This window comes from Falco rusticolus, chromosome 4 (genome assembly GCF_015220075.1).
Source record: "Falco rusticolus isolate bFalRus1 chromosome 4, bFalRus1.pri, whole genome shotgun sequence".
Lineage (NCBI taxonomy): Eukaryota > Metazoa > Chordata > Aves > Falconiformes > Falconidae > Falco > Falco rusticolus.
The window spans coordinates 70,447,995-70,466,385 of NC_051190.1; the positions used below are offsets into that span (position 1 = coordinate 70,447,995).

Here is an 18,391-nt window from a genome sequence, read left to right on the forward strand (position 1 = left end):
GCTGCTGAAATTCCTAAGGGGTCCTTCAAACTATTCTGACTACTTACACTGAAGGTATTTTAGCAAAGCAGGAACAGTTACAGTAACATGCTTGTATTTAGCGTACAGATATTACACTGGAGCCCCGAACTTGAGATAATATGAAAACAAGATTATTTTATAAAGGGTAGAGTTAGTTTTATTAGTTTTACTGATATTAAAGAGACTGTTAGAAGTGGTTGAGGAAGAGGAAAAGGAACACTTCAGTGTGCAGTGTCCTGACCCTAGAAAAGCCAAGAGCCTGATGGGTGGGACATTCAACCACGATGTCCCAGACAGTTCAGTTCTGGTGATGGTTTCCAAATCTAATGAAATTTACATCAACTACAATCACTTTACCCAGGAGGAACCCACAAGTTAGATCCAAACCACAGGACGTGTTTCTGGCCTGCATGACATACCTAGACACCGCAAAACATAAAAACACATTTAAGGAAGTTTACCTATACCTATGTTTTGAGTTGTCCCAAATACAAGATTTATAGCATTTGTATTTTCAAGATTAGCTGATACAGATTTCACTTTTAGAATAGGCTAAAAAGCCTTGAGCCTGAAAATGCTTCCAAGCAGCATGCCTCCCTATGGCCAATACCATTAATTTCATGGTAGTATAAACCATGTAAAGTGTGGTGATGATATTTAAGTGTCAGCACAAAATATTCTACTGCAAATTATTTTAGCTGATGAAACTGAAGGCAAGGAAAGAGATGAAAAGTGAAATGGGAGTTACTGTTTGAAGAAAGGACACAAGATGCTACAACAGGGTTGAAAAAAAAAAAACCAACAGTGAATGAATGGAAAAGGTTTAGAAATAATAGAAACTGTGCTGATCCTCAAGGAGACTATATTTTCCCCGAAGTGATGTCCGAGTGTGAGAAAAGAAGTGAACAAATAATTATCATGACAAGAGCTTTGAAGGAACAAGAAAAAGAAAAATCAATTCTTGTTGCTGTACAAGCCTTATATTGACATCAAATTAACTGAGAATTTAGAGAAGTGTATAGGCTTAGATTATGTCTGTGCATTGAACAATTAAAATCTTGTACCTCTACTTCCCACCTTCTCTAAAACCATTTTCTTTCCCTGCATCAAGATGTTATCCATCATCTCTAACTAATCTGCAAGACCAACTGCTTGAGGAGTTTTCACCATTGCCATGATTTTTACATCTCCAGCAAACCAAGTATTTCTTTCTTTACAGCACTTAAAAAAAATAAACAATTAATTCCGAGAGTGACGGTTACATAGAGATTATATGGTCTCCACTAAAACACCTATAGGAAAACCAAGACGTCCACCTTTCCTTCTGTAACTTTTGACAACAGTGCTGGAAATGAGATGCCTGATACAGAAGGAGGCTTTCCTCTCCTGGGCCCAGCCCAGCTTTCTTCTAGAGACAGCTGTATTTGGCAGGCTCCTCTATTTGATCTCTTCCTTCCTTGCTTTTGACTATCCTGTCTACAGCAAAGTCTACCTCTCTTCTCCAAAGAGGTCCAAGCCAGGATTCCTATCAGCATTTTTAACTAAATTTAAATGTATTTAACATTATCTTACAGCAAGAAAATAGGTAAGAACCTTTCAACAACTTCCTTTTACCTCTACTATTCACTCATGTGAACAGGGACATACAGAGCCAGGAGTAGCAGTGGCTTGCCCCTGAAAACTTTAGGAGAACCCTTTGGTCTTCTTCTAAATAAGTCTGTTGTGACAGAAGTAGGAAATTCATTAGCTCTAATTCAAAGGCAGCAACACAGAAAGTAAACTACAAAATAAGGCATTTAGACCATTGGACTAGATTTGTTTTGGAAGAGTTCCCACCAGCAACTCAGAGTAACAAAGAATTACTGCCAAATAATCTCTCTTGCATCATGGAACCTTGACTAAACTTGGGCAAGAAACGATTCCCCTTTCTATCCTCAGTTTCCCACTCAGATTTGTTTCAAAGAATAACACACTTTGGAAGCTGAATCACCCTTAACACACTCTTCTCAAGTGGAGCTGTTGTGCACAGGCCTGATGTACTTTCTTTTAGGAAGAAAGTGCTGACTGCTGCCTATCTGGGGGAAAAAAAACCAAACCAAAACAAAAAAAAACAACAACAAAAAAACCCAACAACAAAACCACTCAGGGCAGCAGCAGGTTCCAAGTTTTTTCATTCCAAGTTTTTGTAGCCAAACAAACGGTCACTATTCTGGAGACAGCAATCTTCATTTGGTCATTTTAGTTTTCTCCCAGAAATCACCTGGAACACAGGGTCCTCTACCCTCCTCCCACCCCTGCAAAACCCTTGTCAAACCTGACTAGTCAAGCCAGAGAAACACCACTGTACGTTTGAAATTCTCTCCATTTCTGCACCTGAAGATAACCACTCATATCCTATTCTCCTTCCTTAAAAATAAAATTTATTTCCTTTTTAAAACGTAAATATGGAAAAAAAGTCATTCTACGCTAATGCTGTCTCTGAACACACCCTTATCTTGAAAATGTCCTTCTAATTTATGCTTTGCATCAAATATAATGTTGTCTTCTCATTTTTGTATGCTACCTGTTAGGCTAAGAACATTCACTGAGCTAACATTAGCACTCAAACATTCATCATATTACCTTGACTTTTCAGTACTCCTGATGTCAAATTCAGCTGATTTAAGAAGGAAACGTAACAAATTTATTTCTGTCTCACCACAACTACTTATCTTCAACTACCCTTTCCTAGAAGCAGCAAAGCAGCGAGTTTCAAGTAGGAGACAAATTTCCCAGAAGAATAGTGACAGAGAACTTTCACACTCGCTTGTCTTAACACTGCCTCTTCCAGAGACAATGTGGTACTCACTCCAAGAAAGGACTCCTCACTGCAATGGTTCCATGTATAACACAACTACAATCCTTTAAATATCAGAGGGAACCCAAATACAGTTTGGTAACAGAGACTCTGGGTAATCAAATAATTTGTACAGCAATGGTGTATGACATAATGCAGATTCAGTTTGACAGTGAGACTGGAGATTTCTGAAGGATCAAGGAGCTAAGTTTCTCCTGAAAAGCTGATCTGGCTGATCATTTCCCAGACCCTGTTTCTGCATTAATGGAACAGAACTAATCCTGATCCAAGAGGGCTGAGTTTCTGAAAATGCCCATCACAAGGCTAGTTAGTGACCGCCACACAATCCTTTACAGACACACCAAAACCAAGGCAGCCACAAAAGGCTGCTTCTTTTTAATGGCCACTTGTTCAGATGAGACTGAAATTCCTAACCAATTCTGGCTTTGAAATTTTACTTGCAAATCTCCTCCAAACAGGCCAGGAGGAATCCTGGAGCAGTTGAGCTTTTAGCTAACATGAGCTACAAAAAAAAAGAAGCCAGCGCTCCAGTTCCAGCTGCATTTACTTTCTCCTTCTCTGCCATCTCTCTGGTACTTTTCTTAATACATAGCCTCCTCCTTCCCTTCATCAGGCACCATCACCACCATCATCAAGCCTTGGGGAAAGCCACTCTCTTCACTTGATCTACTACAGCTCCAAAGATAAGCTTTTGCCTTTCATGCCACATTGCATACTTCTCTTCCACTTCTCCTCCCACTAAAGCTCAACAAAGCTTTTAACTCAAAAATAATTTAAACCAAAAAAATGTGCATCCTTCACAAGGAATGGTGCATAAACCCAAATACAGAAACTGGCTATATGGGGGCACTGGAGTCTGTCCACGCACATCTACTTGCAAGGTCCAGATAGCGCAGATGCTTTAAGGGAGCAGCTCTTCCTGCACAGCTGACTTGGCAGCCATGCTCCCTACACACCCTGTGCTCCCAGCAGGCTTTTTACAAAGCACTGTGCTATCAGAGCACATTCTTTAGTATTATTTTAAATGTGGAACTGCATCCTGAAATCCCTTCCAAGAGTCAGATTCTCCTTACACAGGGCCAAGTGTCCAACTGCCACATTCAAAACAGGTACATTTAAAATACATAAACTAGAAAGAGAAGTGGAGAAAAGCATAAGCAAAAAGCCTCAGTGTAATTGGATGAGGGGAAAACATTTGAACAGCCTTTTCTCAAAAATGAAGACTTCTAAAACCACCCCAAAGATCTGGAAGTACAACTTTTAGAACCTGTCACCAGTGGAATAGCTCTGGACCTGGGAAGGGACCAGCACTCATGACATCATCCTTTACCAGCATAAACAGACTATGAAGTAGGGGGAAATCTGCCATGCCACAAGGGTCTGTGACAGAGCCCTAGTCTGACACAGACAAGCCCTGCCCACAAACTGAGCCTCTTGCCAACATGGACTGTGAGGAACAGATACAGAAGATACCAAGAGGTAAAAGAGGAGGAGAGGATATGGCCCTGGAGTACAGCTTGTATAACTGGAAACATGAACTGAGATCAGGGTTGTGGGCTGATGGAGTGGGAGGGCAGTTGGAAAAGATTCACTGGGAAAGGGGTCTTCTTTTACACTGACATTTTGGAACTTTCTTGGAACCCTGCAGCCTGGCCAGCAAGTAGGTGTGGATAACTGGCTAGCTGAAAAGGGTCACATAGACATAGTCCAGCTGGCTGGACAAAAATGCACATGGCTCTCAGCTTATCTGAAGTAAAGCAAAAGTTACACAATAACAGCAAGATTGCAGTGGGAAAAGAATGTTGCAGGTGGGAACAGATAACTACAGAAGAGAAACTAGGGGCGGGCTTGGTATTTAGGCAACTAACCAATAATGAGCTTAACTTTTGTAATATGTATGAGCTAATTATAACAAAGGCATAAAAGGTGACTGTAAGGTTCAATAAAGGAAGTCTGCTGATCACTCATATTGAGTGACTGTGTCCTCCCTCCGTCGCAACAAGTAGGTAAGGCAGACAAACAGAAGTTGAATTTATCTGCCCAAGATGACAAATCCAAGATGCTGAGATACCCCAGCAGCAATGAGAAGGGAACCCAGGTGTGCAGGGTCACAGCACACAGAGTGCCATGGCATCACACAAGCTGCTAGACCACACAGCTTCAAATTTCTTTTTCCAGATTCCAGACTCAGCTTTCCCTATGACTTCCACAGCCATTATGCTTAATAATATGATGAGTCCCAAGAAAGCGGTTAAAGACCTGATCTTGTAATAGCTTTAAAGTCAAAGGCTAAGTTGCAAGACTAAACTGTTTCTTAATCCCAATGATATCCTTAAATACCTTACAAATTAAAAAAAGCAGTGAACCCATCACCACAAGCTCTAATGCAAATAAATAAAAATTTAATTGATACTGTAAGAATACAAAAATGAATATTGAGAAGCAACTACAGTCTTATTCTGATACATTTACTAATGCTGAATTGTAAATGCCTTTAAGAAAATAAATTTTAAAACCGCACCATTTCAAAAGGACTATTTATTTACAGAGTGCTACACTTCACAAGGCAGATGAAGAAAGAAGAATTAGGCCCTCAGCGACTACGGCTCATAGAAACATACTGGAAACAGTTCAGATTTTCTCCTAAATTTTCTAAAAGACAGAAAGCTGCCTAAATCTCAGCGCAAGAAAGAAAGAAAGAGCTCAAGTTCATCTGCCATTATAACTGAAAATAGTCTGTAGGATTTAAAATTTTGGAAGGATGAGGGGGTGTGGAGCTCACTAATGCATTCCAGGACCAAACTTCATGAGCTGTAGCTGCCAAATGAATAGATTTATTTTAAGGAATATGTTTAAAGCTGTTACTATCAAAGCAGCTTCTCCCATTACTCAGCAGTCCTCCAGAAACAGGATTTGATAAATTAATTTTCTGGCACTGTTCCAAGTATATATTTACTAAACAAAAAATGTTTAGGAGTTTTGGAGGAGATTTTTTTTTCCAAGTATCCCTTAATTAAACATTCAAACGACAAATCCTGCGGTTATTATTCATGGTCGTATTTATTCATAAGGAACAACCTTATCAAAGCCAGCCACAGAGTCAGGGAACACACAGGAATGAGTTCTGACAAAGAGATTTCTCTCATCACTCCTTGTACTTCCCTGCCACCAGAAAGCTGTTGAGCTCCCAGGCACTAAATCCCCAAGACATTCCTGACCACAAGAAAGCCAGTGCTGTGTAAGTGTGTCAAAGTAAATAGGCCAGATTCTAGTTCCCTGGTTAAAGCCACTTTTGCGATTTCTGCTCAGAGGGAAAGGCAGCTCCAGAACTTGATGACATACAGAAGCCTTGTAAGAGAAATGCTCTGGGAAAAGGTGGGATTCCTGTTGGCCGTCTCTGGCCCTCCTTCCAGTTTGCCAGTTCCCACCAGTTTTCCTTACAGGTCATACACAGGAGTCTCCACAACAATGGTACCTTAAGGTTTCTCAACAGTCAAACCAGCATAAAAAACTCTTACCTCTGCTCCTGGCCACTTGCTTCCCTCCATGCTGCAGTCTGCCATCTCCTAATTTGCAACAATACCACTGCTTGTACCTGGCTTAATTCCACAGAAGCAGGGCTTATAGCATAGTAAAGAAGTACTTTTTAAACACACTTCCATCTTTCATGACATTAGCATGGTATCCAAAGACACCTCCACAAAGAACAAGGTCTCAAACCAGTATTTATTTTTCCTATAACATACTAAGCGTTTATCAAAAGGACTTCTAAAAACAGGACCAAACACTTTATTCCTTGAGCACCGATCTTTCACTGCTGCCAGTCTAAATTTCAGATATTCCAGGAATATAAACTGAGGCAAATAATAGAAGAGTATGCTACAGTACGTTTTAAGGGCTCCATTTTGTTCAAATTCAAGTCACGGTAATCTTGCCTTCTGCTTCAGCCATAAAAAGACTAAACCCTGACAACCTTTGAGATCCAAGCAAAAAACCCTGCAAGGTGCCCCTGACTCCTAAAGCTAATGGAAAATGACAGCAGGCAAAGACTTCCCACATCTTCTTAAAACAGTGATTTCCCTAAGGGATAGCTAACTTTCTTTACCAGAATAAGAAACGAGCCCCCAGTCCTTTTATATATGGATTTATACAGAGATACATGTATAGACAGACACCCTTCTTTCCCAAATCACTGCTCCAGAGATCACTAGATCAACACCATAAAAGGAATGGCAGTTATCTGCTAGACAGATATGCCTCAAAATATTTGTGTAAGTGCTTTAAAAAAGGACCAAATCACATTTTTTGATGGGAGGTTTTAAAAACCACATAATCACATTTCACTTAGGAAGAGGTTTTAAAACCTGTATCTAGCACATCCAGAAAAAGGTCAAAACTAACAGCTAACATTTTAATCCATTAGTTTTAAAGACACAGGTTAGGGAAGACGGTAAAACATCTGTGGGCCTCAGCCATTCAAATTGTAATAAGAAATACCTTATTTGCAGACATCCCCCTCTTTTCTAGCATCTGAAAAACTAAAGCCTATGGAAAAGCAGCTCAGTACCAGAATAAGCCAAGAAGGCTGATAATCTACACAAATGCACATTTCCACATTACTGCCCCAGAGCCTCATGCTTGTAAAATTAACCTTCAGATCCACACCTGGTGTGAGCAGAAGACAAGTTGCAGACCTGTGAATTGATTATTTCTTCTGCACAAGCAACAAATCAGTTCTGAAGTAAAGCTACCAACCAGATTACATCAAAAAAATATTTTAAGAAGAAGTACAATTTAACTAAAAGTTAGTTGGGCACTTTGTTTGCTTTCTTGAGATAGAAACTGTCTACATTTTAAAAAACACTAAACAGTAAGAAGCCTACCTAAATGGGATCTCTTTGTGAGCAACTAAAACCAGAACTATAAACGGACACAGAGGGATCTCTTCTTACAAATAAGACATAAGTTATTCCTATGGCCAAGATGTCCATTTGGTATGAACTGAAGCAGCGGCATTAACTCACTGAAAGATAAAAAAAAACTTACCAAGAGGCACAGCAAGGTAATACAAAAGGCCTGGTGTCGGCATGTCACTCCCATAAGCAAAGCAAATGTTTCTTTAACAAGAGTTTAAGTGAAGACTTTTCAATAAAACCCTTTTCATAAACAGATACAAATACAGAAAACTGGAAGTAATTACATGATTGTTTTTCCTTTTTTGTTTGTTTGTTTACTTGATCCCATCATATCTCAAAAAAGACCAACCACTTTACTAGCTTTGGGAAACAAGTATTTAAAACAAAACCAAGACAAACCAAAACCTAATCAATTCACAAATACCATATGGTAAACCAACTACTGATTTATAGCACTTCTTCAAACTGTCTTTCAGGTAATCAATTACTGAGCACTTCTTTCTCCTCTGTTAAGCTCAGGAACTTTGGCCAAGCGGAGTGGGTCTGCCAGATGCCAGCAGCACAACAGCTGGTAGAAGTGCTCCCGCAGCTCCTGTTTCTAAAAACGCTCGATTTGGTTCACGACATCCCACGACAGCAATATAACAAAAGCGAATCCCTCCTAAACTGCGCAAATCTGCTGGTGGAAAGCATCGAAGAATTTAGGAACAACCTGTAAAGCTAGCACAAAACCAGTTACTTCTAAAGTAGGCTTTCCTTGGCAAGTCAGCGCTGGCTTCAGGGGGAATTCCGTTTTCTGTACTTTATATAAAGCTCTGTCAGAAGCATGAGGGAGTAAATGAAGAAGCGGGTTATACTGAGAAATTTTCCCTGAAATAAAAATAAGTTATGAGATCATAGCCAGAGGCATCTGCCTCAAAACAAACACAGAAATAACCCTGCACACAGGCGGGGCAGCCCGCACGCAGCTGACGAGCGTAATTAACTTTCCCACCGCGCCGCAGGAGATCGGCCAGGCCGGCCTCGCACCGCGGGCCGGGAGACCGGGCCAGATCCCGCGGGGGAGAAAAGTCCTTGGAATTAAGCGGCCAAGCTGGGGCGGGGGGGGGGGGGGGGTGGGGGCGGGCAGAGAAGCTCCCTGGCAGCCCGGCGCTCCCGGGACGGCGCGGCCCGGCCACCGCCGCGCTCCCCCGCGGCCCCCGACCCCCGCCGCGCTCCCCCTTCCCCGCCGCCGGGTCCCCCGTGGCGAAAGGGCGGCGAGCGCGTACCTGCGTTTTGGAGGGTCTCGATGTTCTGCGGCCGGGAGGCGAGCTCGGCCACCGCTTGCGCGAACTGCGTCCGGGCGCGCTGGTACTGCTCGAAAACTGCGGGCGGCAGCGCCGGGGCACCGGGTCAGCGGCCGCCCCGCCGGCCCCGGCCCCGGCCGCCGCCGCCCCGGCCTACCTTGCAGGACCTGCCGCTGGCTCATGGCGGCGGCGCAGCGGGCTGCGCGCCCGCGCAGGGCCGCACTGTGTGTACCCGTCGCCCTGGCAACCAGGCGGAAGCCGCGCCGCGGGGGGGCGGGGCCGCGCCACTGCCGCCTGTGACGTCACGCGCCCTCCCGCCGCGCACCGTCCCGCGCTGCCCCCGGCCCAGCTCGGCCCCCGGCCCCGCTCCGCGCCGCTCTGCGGCCCCCGGCCCCGCACCGACCGGCGGTGCGTGCAAGCGGGCACGAGATGCAGCCCGGGCGGGCTGCACCCGGATGGCGGCATGTCGTACACGTCTGTTAAACATATAGGTGCTGGGCGCAGGTGTGGCGCAGGCACCTATAGAGATGCGCGGGACGTACCGACCCGTAGCTCTGGGGGGAGAGGGCTCACGCCCCCGTACCGCACCTACGGCACAGGCACACGCAGCGGCGCGGGGACGTGCCTGTGGGTGCACACGGACACCGAGTTACAAAGGAGCGTACACTGGCGGCTGCGCGCGGTGCCGTCCATGCCAGGGAGTTGCTGCTCCCGGCGGCGCCGGGGTGGGGGGCGGCTGCGGGACGGGGCCGGGCTCTGCGCGGGGGCTCGCCCGAGCCGCACCCGGGGCTCGTCCCTCGCGGCCGCCGCTGCCGTCCCTCCGCGTCCCGCGCAGCGCGGGGGCGGGGGCGGGCGGGCCGGAGCCTGCCCGGCCCCGCATTTGGGAGCGGTGACACCGCCGCGCCGGTGCGCCTCGGCGGGACGGGTCGCTACGGGGCTGGTCGGTGGCTTCGCGGGGCGGGCGAGGCTCCCCGCTGCCCCGGCCGCCCCGCCCGCGCAGCCAGCCGCTCCTCGGGCCCCGGCGCGGAGCGGGCGGGAGGCGCGGTGCTCCGCTGCAGCGGAGATTCCTTGTCCCGCCGCGCTGCTGCGCGACTCGCCGAGGGAGAGTGAGAGCCGCGCCGCCCCGGCTGAGTCCCACGCATCGCCCGGCCGCTCCTCCGGGGTCCCCCCGCCCGGCTCTCGCTCCTCCTCCCCTCCCTGGGTGGGGGAGAAATAAAAAGGGAGAAAAAAGAAAAATCAGGGCAGCCGCAGCGCTCCCAGAGCTGCCCCCACCGCACCCCGCCGCGCCTTTATTCTTCGGGGAGGGGGGGTCCTTTGATTTTAATTGTTTTTCTTTTTTTTTTTCTTCCCCTTTCTTTCTTTCTTGCCACCACTGCGGTTTCTCCTCGGGATCTCCGCGATTGCCTCACACCGCCGCGCCGGCCCACGCCGGGGTTTTTCGCGCCGCACGGGGAACGAACTCGCCCCGTGCAGGGCCACGGAGCCCCCGCACACCCGGGGCGCGGAGCGCGCGGGCGCCTCGGCGGTGCGGCCAGGGCGGGCGCGCAGGAGCGAGCCCGTGGGCTACGGCCACCGTGTCCGCCGGGAGCCACGCGGGTCGTGCCGCGGGGGGAGCGCCATCCCTGCAGGAAGGGACGGCTCTGCCGGCTCCGTGCACCCGCGCAGTCCATTATAAGCCCGAGCGCAGCCACCCGCGCAGCGCCGGGAGCTGCCAGCACCGCGCGGCTGCCCGGCGGCTGGGGGCAGCGCCTGCGCTCTCCGCGCAGGGGCCAGCCGCGCAGGGGGCCGCGCACCGGGCACCCGCGCAGTAAGCCCGCTGACTTTGCCAAGTACAGGCACTAGTTACCCCCGTGCACCATAACATTATTTTTTAATTTTTTTTTCCCAACAGCTGATCATTCCAGTCCATGAGCTAGGCACTACCTTCCACTTTTCCCATCTTGGTGTCTCTGGCTGTAAGGGCTATTTACGAATAATTTTCTTCGTAACCGGTCAGCCAAGGCATGGTTTCATCTATGAGTAAACACAGCCTTGGAGGTCTGTACAGCAACTAATGCAAACGGTGGGACTGCGAAATGAAATCAGGGTTATCAGGATCTGAATGGAAATAGAGCCTGCATCTCCTCCAGTATCTTTCGAGGGCGATTCCCAAGACGGGGGATATTTGTCAACGAAGTTACTGGTTAGCCCTGCTATCGATCAGGCTGCTCTAAGTGAAACTGTGATCCACAGCAGAAAACCAGAGTTACTATTCAACAAAAACCGTCCCTTTCTGTAGTCACCCTCTATCGCACATTGGCTTCGGGGTTTCATAGGCTTCTATTTTCTTCTGCAAAGCTCCAAATGTACACAATCAGATGACTGACACTATACAAACGTATTAATTGATAGATAGTGAAAAGTTTTGTCTCATACCTTAAAGTTGAAAGGCTGAAGTTACTTCAGCCGCATTTTAAAAGTTTTTAGAAGTGTAAGAAAGACGTCTAAATTTAATAAATAATCTCTGGGTTTGCACAGCTCCAAAAAGGTGGGCTACCGTAAACAATATCATAGCTTAAAATGACCCACGTGTTTCCAGGAGTATTTAATACTAAAAAAATATCTTTTTAAGCAAACAAGCAAAACAGGCGATGTGCTGTTCTTTACAAATAAATGAGACAAATTAAATCAGATTGGTGAGAAGGTCGTTTGCCACAGAAAATATTTTGGGAAATTATCACCATGTGTACTTGAGAAGGGAACAGCTGTTAAACACATTTCTTTATACTTATTTCTGTTCTTAAGTTAAATAAAAAAAATAAACAAACGGTGATGAATTACTTCCAGAGGTTTGGGGGTTTTTTTTAAGCAGATGTGTCGATTACAGATAAATTGATTTATCTGTCTAATTAAGTCTAATGTTCGGATAAATGAAAGAACAAAACTCACCCTGAGTACCTCCAAAATTCGCTGTTACATTTCGTTGCTTGATACTGAGAGTCTGTTCACATGGTTAATAACAATAATGAGGAATAAACACCATGCAAATGCGGTCTACGGAAATGTCACCGGTTCTCGCAAAAGTACTGAAGACGGAAAATCATTTATGGAAATGACGTAGTTGTGAGACTTCACTGCCTGCTGCTGGGGTGCTCATTAGTAGGAAACCTGTATCCTTAGGCGGGTGGTGTTAGTAACGACTGCGTTACTGCACACGTCATCTTAAAAAATAAACCGGAGACCAGGGGAATAGGCATCAATTATCCAAATTAATAACGTGCCCTCGCTTTCTGGCGGGTGTTCTTTGATCTCAGCCCTTGATTCACTTGGAAAGACACCCGTAACGGGGCGGGGAAGCATCATTTTTCCCAAGCCGGTGAAGGGCGAAGTTGCCTCTGGAGTTTTTTTGGAGGGGGTGAGGGGTGCCGGGGGGGCTTCCCACGGGCTTTCCCGGCTCGGTCCCGTCCCCGCAGGTGCGAGGCAACAGGTGGCTCAGCCCCCGTGCCGGGAGCTGCCCGGTCCCCCCAGCTGGAAGGGCGCCGCGGCGGGTCCTGGCCGGGCTCGCTGCCCCTCGACGGCTCACGCCCCGCGGCGGGGCGGCTGGCCAAGCCGTGGCTGCTCCTCCACGACGTGAAACTGCGTGGCGCTCATTGAAAGATGAGGTCTTCCTGCGTCGTGGTGTGGCGGCGTCCCCACCGGGCTGCGGGGACGTTCCCCGGGACAGCCCGCCGGGGCTGCGGGCCACCAGGGCTGGAGCCAGAGCCGCCCCCCGGGCCAACCCACCCCCCCCCCCCCGCCTTTCGGCACGGCGCTGGGTCGCCCGATCTGCCTCTGGAGGGTCTCCTCCGCGCCTGGCAAATTGTTCGAAGCTTTGAGCAGATATTTGCAGGGTTACAGAAATAATTTTTTTAACCCCGTGCTTGCACGACTGAGCGCGTTTGGTGGGAAGAGGAACGCGCAAACTCCTCCTCTCGCTCTTGCGGACCCGAGTTGAAAGCGCTGGGCTTTTGCGGGGGACTTTTTTGGGCGGGGAGGTTGAGCGGGGAAAGGTTAGTGGGAGTCAATGGGGCGCAGGGAACCGAAGTGCTCTCTCGAAGAGAGTGTTCTGAGTGAGGGGACTCCAACTCCGTGTACAGCCTGCACTGAAATATAGTATCTGGGTCCCTGAATAATTAAATTTTCAATTTTAAGTTAGGCGTTACCATTACGTGGTTTTAGCAAAAATTCTGACAGTGGGACCGTAGCAGTGGAGTGTGCCCTCTCTTTTTCCCTGATCTTCGGCTCGGGGCTCCAGCGACTCACTCTATTGTGGGGTCCCCTCTCTGGATTTTCGGTGGTGAGTTTAGTCCGTGAGACCTTCCCATAGAGCAAATTAGTTCTGTAAGGCGAAGAAATGTCGAGGTACTTCAAAAGCACTAGAAGGAGGACTTCTCCTTTTTCTTCACCTAGGAGGGCGACGCTGGCATTTGAGCAGACATTTGTAATCATAAACATGTAAACGGTACAGATTTGGCTGGTGGAGATTGGTGCGTCGCCATTGCACTAGGCAAAATCAGGGGGAAAAAATATAAGGGATAAATAAACTGGATAAGGGAAAAACATTTCAGGTTCACTTGCAGGATGGGACCAGGAAATATTAGCTGGCAGGGCTGAGTCCCTTTTACCACGTGCGTATGGTTACACCTCTGGTTTCCTGCGGAACCGTCAGCGTTTGTGCAGTGCCATTAAAAAAAATATTTTTTTGGGACGTTCCAAAACTGAAAGCCAGAGCCTAATTTATTCTGGGGACTTGAAAGGAACGAGGTCTTCCTTTGTGTCTGTTGCTCCGGGGGAGGGTGTGCGTCGGGCTGGCGCTGAACGCTGCCCGCATCTACATATGTAAACCCAGCAGCGCTTCTCCCGCCCCGTGCCGGTAGGATTGCGGGCGCTGGCAGCTCACAACAATGCTGCCAGACAATGCGAAATACGCGGAGCCTGCGCGGCTGCGGCGGGAAGGTCGGGGAGGGGAGGGGGGCTGGCCAGTGTTTAGCTCCCGATCTGGAAGGACCAAATTTGCGCGATACCCGGCGGAGCCCACGGCTCGCCCCGCGGCCGCTCCGTCCTCCTGCCCCATCATTGTTCCTGGCTGCTGTGGTTAGAGGGGTGGGGACAAGCAGCAGCCAGACGACGATATCCCAGTCTGCAGAAGAAGGTGTAACGAGAGGCACTGGCAGCAGCAAAGGCTGCAAATCGCTGTCGTGTGGTTGCTATTAGCAACAAATCAGCTGAACAGCCTGCAAACCCCGAGCACCTAGTGCGGAGGTGGGAAGGAAAACGCCAGGGCTGGGGAGGCTGGGGCTGTGGGCGCTTTCCCGAGGGGACTTCCGAGCAGCCGCGGGCTGCCTCCCCGGAGGGCGGCCGGGGAGAGCAGGGCAAGGGGAGCCGCCGCTGCCGCCGCTGCGCACCGCGCTCCAGGAGAGAGGAGAGGCAACACACTTAAAAGAGACAAAATGGCAGCTCGTGGCTTGTAGGCATCCCTCTCGGCGCTGAGCGCCTGCCTCGCCTCCGCCGGTTCCCCCCGCTGCCGGCTCCTCGGTGCCTGGGGGCTCTCCCTGCGCGCCCGCCTGCCCTGGGATAGCGCCCGAGCCCGCGGAGCGGCAGCGCGGTGTCCCCCGGGGCTCCAGCCGCAGCCCTTCGCCCTCCGCAACCAGCCCACCCCTCCTGGAAATCAAACTCTCACCCCTGCGTGTGGGACACGTCCCGACCGGCTGCACCGTAGCACCCAGTGGCCGGGCAGAGCCGCGGCCCTGCGCACCCGGCTGCGCCTCGCGGGCTGCCGGCGCCGGGACCCCGCGGAGGGTGTGCGCAGGCTGCGCACCCCGCGCAGAGACAGCTGCCTCGCAGGGACACCACTCTCACAGCACCTCTGCCCCTTGGCCACGCCAACACCTTCCTTTGCAGCACTCTTTTCACGTTGCTCTGGGTTTTGTTTTGTTTTGTTTTGTTTTGGATTTGGTGGGGGTTTTTTTCCGCGTTTCCCATGTAAAGTTTTTGGGGTTGTGTATGCAAGGCTGTTGTGGGGTGTGCTGGTGATTGGTTTTATTTCTATTTCGTTTATTTTCCTTTTTTTAGGATCAGCCCATTTCGGAGGCCTCCGACAGCGACAGGGTATTTGGCACGGTGTTATCTCACAGATCAGAAAGTGCCTCGTCGAGGAGGCACCTCTCGAGCGTCCCCAGCACATCCAGAGGGAAGAGTGCGAAATGCCAGGGCTGGCAGGAGTGCCCGAGAGCTCTGCGCTCCGCGGAGGCCCCGGGATGCGGGGCGGCGCCTCCCGGCCTCGGCCTCTTCCACCGGGGATGCGGCGTGCGAGAGACACCGGCAGCGCGGAGCCCGCGGCGGGCGCGGTGTGTGTGTGTGTGCTGCTGGCTGGCCCTGCTGTTGGGAAAGTGCCTCCCTGCCACCGGGGAGATGTCACCCGGCCGCTCCCCGGGGAATATCCCCCGCCACCGGCGCGGGCAGCGGGGAAGGCATCTGCCTTTCCCTGGCGATGGGGAACATAGAGCCCTTTGTCTCTCTAGACGAGGTGCGATATTCAGCTGCGTGCCATGAAAATACAGGCGCCAAATGGCCACCGCGGCCCCCTCCCTTCTCTGGGGGAGGTCGGGGCGTACCGGGGCCCCGCCGTGCCCTGGGGGAAAGCCGGGGCCGGCCAGCCTCGGGGGGAAGCGGGCTACCTGCGGCAGGGTGGACGGGGATACGGTACCGCGGCGCCCGGCAGCTTGCCCGGGACGCCGGAAAGTCACGTCCCGGTGCCTCCGTCCCGGTGCGCACACCCCGAGACGTGCGGGCTCGCTGGAGCGCCCTACGGGCAGGACGGCGGGGGCGCGGGGCGGAGCGGGGCTGCACCGCTACGCCTCGGCGGGGGGCGGCTGCGGCCGGGCGTGCTGCCCGCCGGGCGCGCCCGCCTCCTCCCGGCCCCGCGGCGGAGCGGGGCGCCTCATCCCGTCGCGGCCGCCCGCGCTAGCGGAGGCCGGTCGGGCAGCGCTGCGCGGGGGCGCGGTGCGGTGCGGAGGGGCACAGTGCGGTGCGGGGCGCCCGTGGGGGTCCCTGCGCGCCGCCCCCCTCGCGCCCCGTTCGAATCTGGCGGCGCGCGGGGGAAGTTCCGCGGGCGCGAGGCCGGAGAGCTGCGCAGGCGCAAGATGGCCTCTGCTCGGGCGGCGGCGGGGGGCGCGGAGCCGGCCCGGCCCGCCCGGCGGCGGGGGGGACGGCGGGGGCAGCCACCGGGGGCTGGGCCTCGGCCGTGGCACCGGCGGGGGCCGAGCGCCACGTTTCCGCGCCGGCCGGGCGAGCCGTGTTCCCGTCGGCGGAGGCGGCGCGGAGCGAAGCGCGGTCGTACCGCGGCTCCCCGCCGGCCCTCCGCGGCCCGGGGGAGGGGGCAGCCGCACGCCCCGGCGGCGGGGCGGCCGGGAGGCCTGCGGGCTCCTCGCAGCCCCGGGGCAGTGTCCGCCACCGCCGCTCGCGGCCTTCCCGCGGCCGCCGCTGTCCTGCCCGGCGCACCCGCGGCTCGGCGGCGGCGCCCGGGGATGGCGGTCCCGCTCCCTGGCCGCCCCAAGCAGGGAAAACCTCCGCATGCCGCAGGAGGTTCATGTTCTTCGTGCTTTACCCGTTACCGTCTCTCTTTTTTTTTTTTTTTTTTTTTCCCCTCCCCTTTTAGCCCGCATCCCCACATCGTTGCTGTTAAATAAATACAGATATCCCATCCCCAAAGACGGCGGGACCGAAAGCTGCCCCGGTCCCCACCGGGCTTTAGCGGCTTTTCTGTTGTCCTGGCGGGACTCCTCTGTTAGCGGTGAGGGAAAAGGAGTGAAGGAGGCAGAGCTGGAAAAAAATCCGTGCTGCCAGAATCCTTGCAATTCTTCAGTTTGTAAAGCACAAAGCGACGGCGGCTTGCAGCTCTCGGAGCGGGGCAACGGCTTGGAACCGCGGGGAGCGGAGACCCACGGCTCTCAGACGGCGGAGCCGGTCCTTCTCCCGGCGTCCTCCCGGTAACAGACAGGCAGAAAACATGAAAAAGAAACTGTTTAGAGTAAAATAAAGGAAATCCGTTTCAAGTACGCAGGAGTAGAAGCAAGAACGTTAAAAATTAACAGCGGAAACAGGAAACACTTCTCCGAGTAAACATTGTCTCCGAATGTCACCGTATCGAAACGGGGAGGGCGCAAGGTGCCGGCCGGGGCAGCCGCCACCCGCCTCCCGCGGCCGTACCTGGCGGCGGGGGCCGCCGCTGCCCCGCGCCGGGCCGGGAACCGGAGCCAGGCGGGGCGAGCCTGCCCGATCCTCGTGAACCGGTTTGGTGGCAAAGATCGGAACTGCAGGAGTTCCTGCGCGGTGAGCGATGAACAGTCCAGGAGTGATGTTCGGAAGGCAGGAGCGCAGCTCCCTGCCACCGGGGCGAGGGGACATGCGGGGCGGGGCGGCGGCGAGGCGCAGGGGCGGCGGGGGTGGAAGGCTGGGGGGGGGTTCGCCCCGGTTCCCGCACCGGGGGGACTTGCTTTCTCCGCGCCTTGAGAAACGAGTTAATCCCTGGGCAGCCGTACGGCGGAGGGGGTGACAGGCGGAACGTCCTCGGCAGCCGCGGGGGGAAAAGGACCAAAAGCATCGCTTGGGCTGGAAGGACGCCTGCCGCTTGCTCTGCCTTCGCCTTCGGGTTTCAGCGCCCCCGTCCATTATCAGAAAATCGGAGAATGTGGCGTTCGGGTGGAGTTCCCAGCAGCCCCCCCGGTGCCGCCTGGTGCGCTGCCCCTGCCCACGGGCTTACCGGAGCTTCTCGGCGGTGGCCGCCCGCCGGCACCGGCCTGCCGAGCGGCAGCGGCGCAGTTTGTGAGCAGTGCTCGGTGCTGGGGGACGAACAGCTCGACTTAGCAAGCTCGTCATGCTCCTTCCCTTTCTCTTGTTGTACATTTCAGCATTTCTTCTCCCTATCCCTGCCTGTTTTGCCCAGAAGCTTGCGGAGCTCCGCACGCTCCCTCGCCCTCCCCGGGCTGGGCGGCGGCCGCCTATGCCCTGCCCCGGCCGGGCACAGAAGCGCCGCTCGGAGCCGCAGGCAGCTGAACCAGGGAGGAAAATTCGGTCGGACGAGGACTGAAAAACATCATTTTCCATCAGGCGCAGACCCCCTCCCCGTGCCTCCGTCTTTGCTCAGATTGCTTGTTGAACAAGCTCAGAAAAACGCAGCAGACCTCAGCTTTATCCCTCGATCTATATAAATGCAACGTCGCATAATTGTAAGAGTCTTCTTGCATATACCGAGCTGAGATTTCTTTCCAAACAGGGAGGATTCACGTACATCC

At 52.2% G+C, this 18,391-nt stretch overlaps 1 protein-coding gene across 1 annotated transcript in view; it reads right to left on the bottom strand.

The window, feature by feature from the left end:
* The window catches only part of SPAG6 (sperm associated antigen 6), a 37,331-nt gene extending 28,022 nt beyond the window's left edge, over positions 1–9,309 (bottom strand). The window contains exons 1-2 of the mRNA XM_037387278.1: positions 9,238–9,309; positions 9,063–9,158 (exon numbers count right to left, since the gene is read on the bottom strand). Coding sequence (XP_037243175.1) covers positions 9,063–9,158; positions 9,238–9,262 — 121 coding nt within the window. The 5' untranslated portion in view covers positions 9,263–9,309. The remainder of the gene's footprint in view (positions 1–9,062; positions 9,159–9,237) is intronic.
* Positions 9,310–18,391: the final 9,082 nt, after the last annotated feature.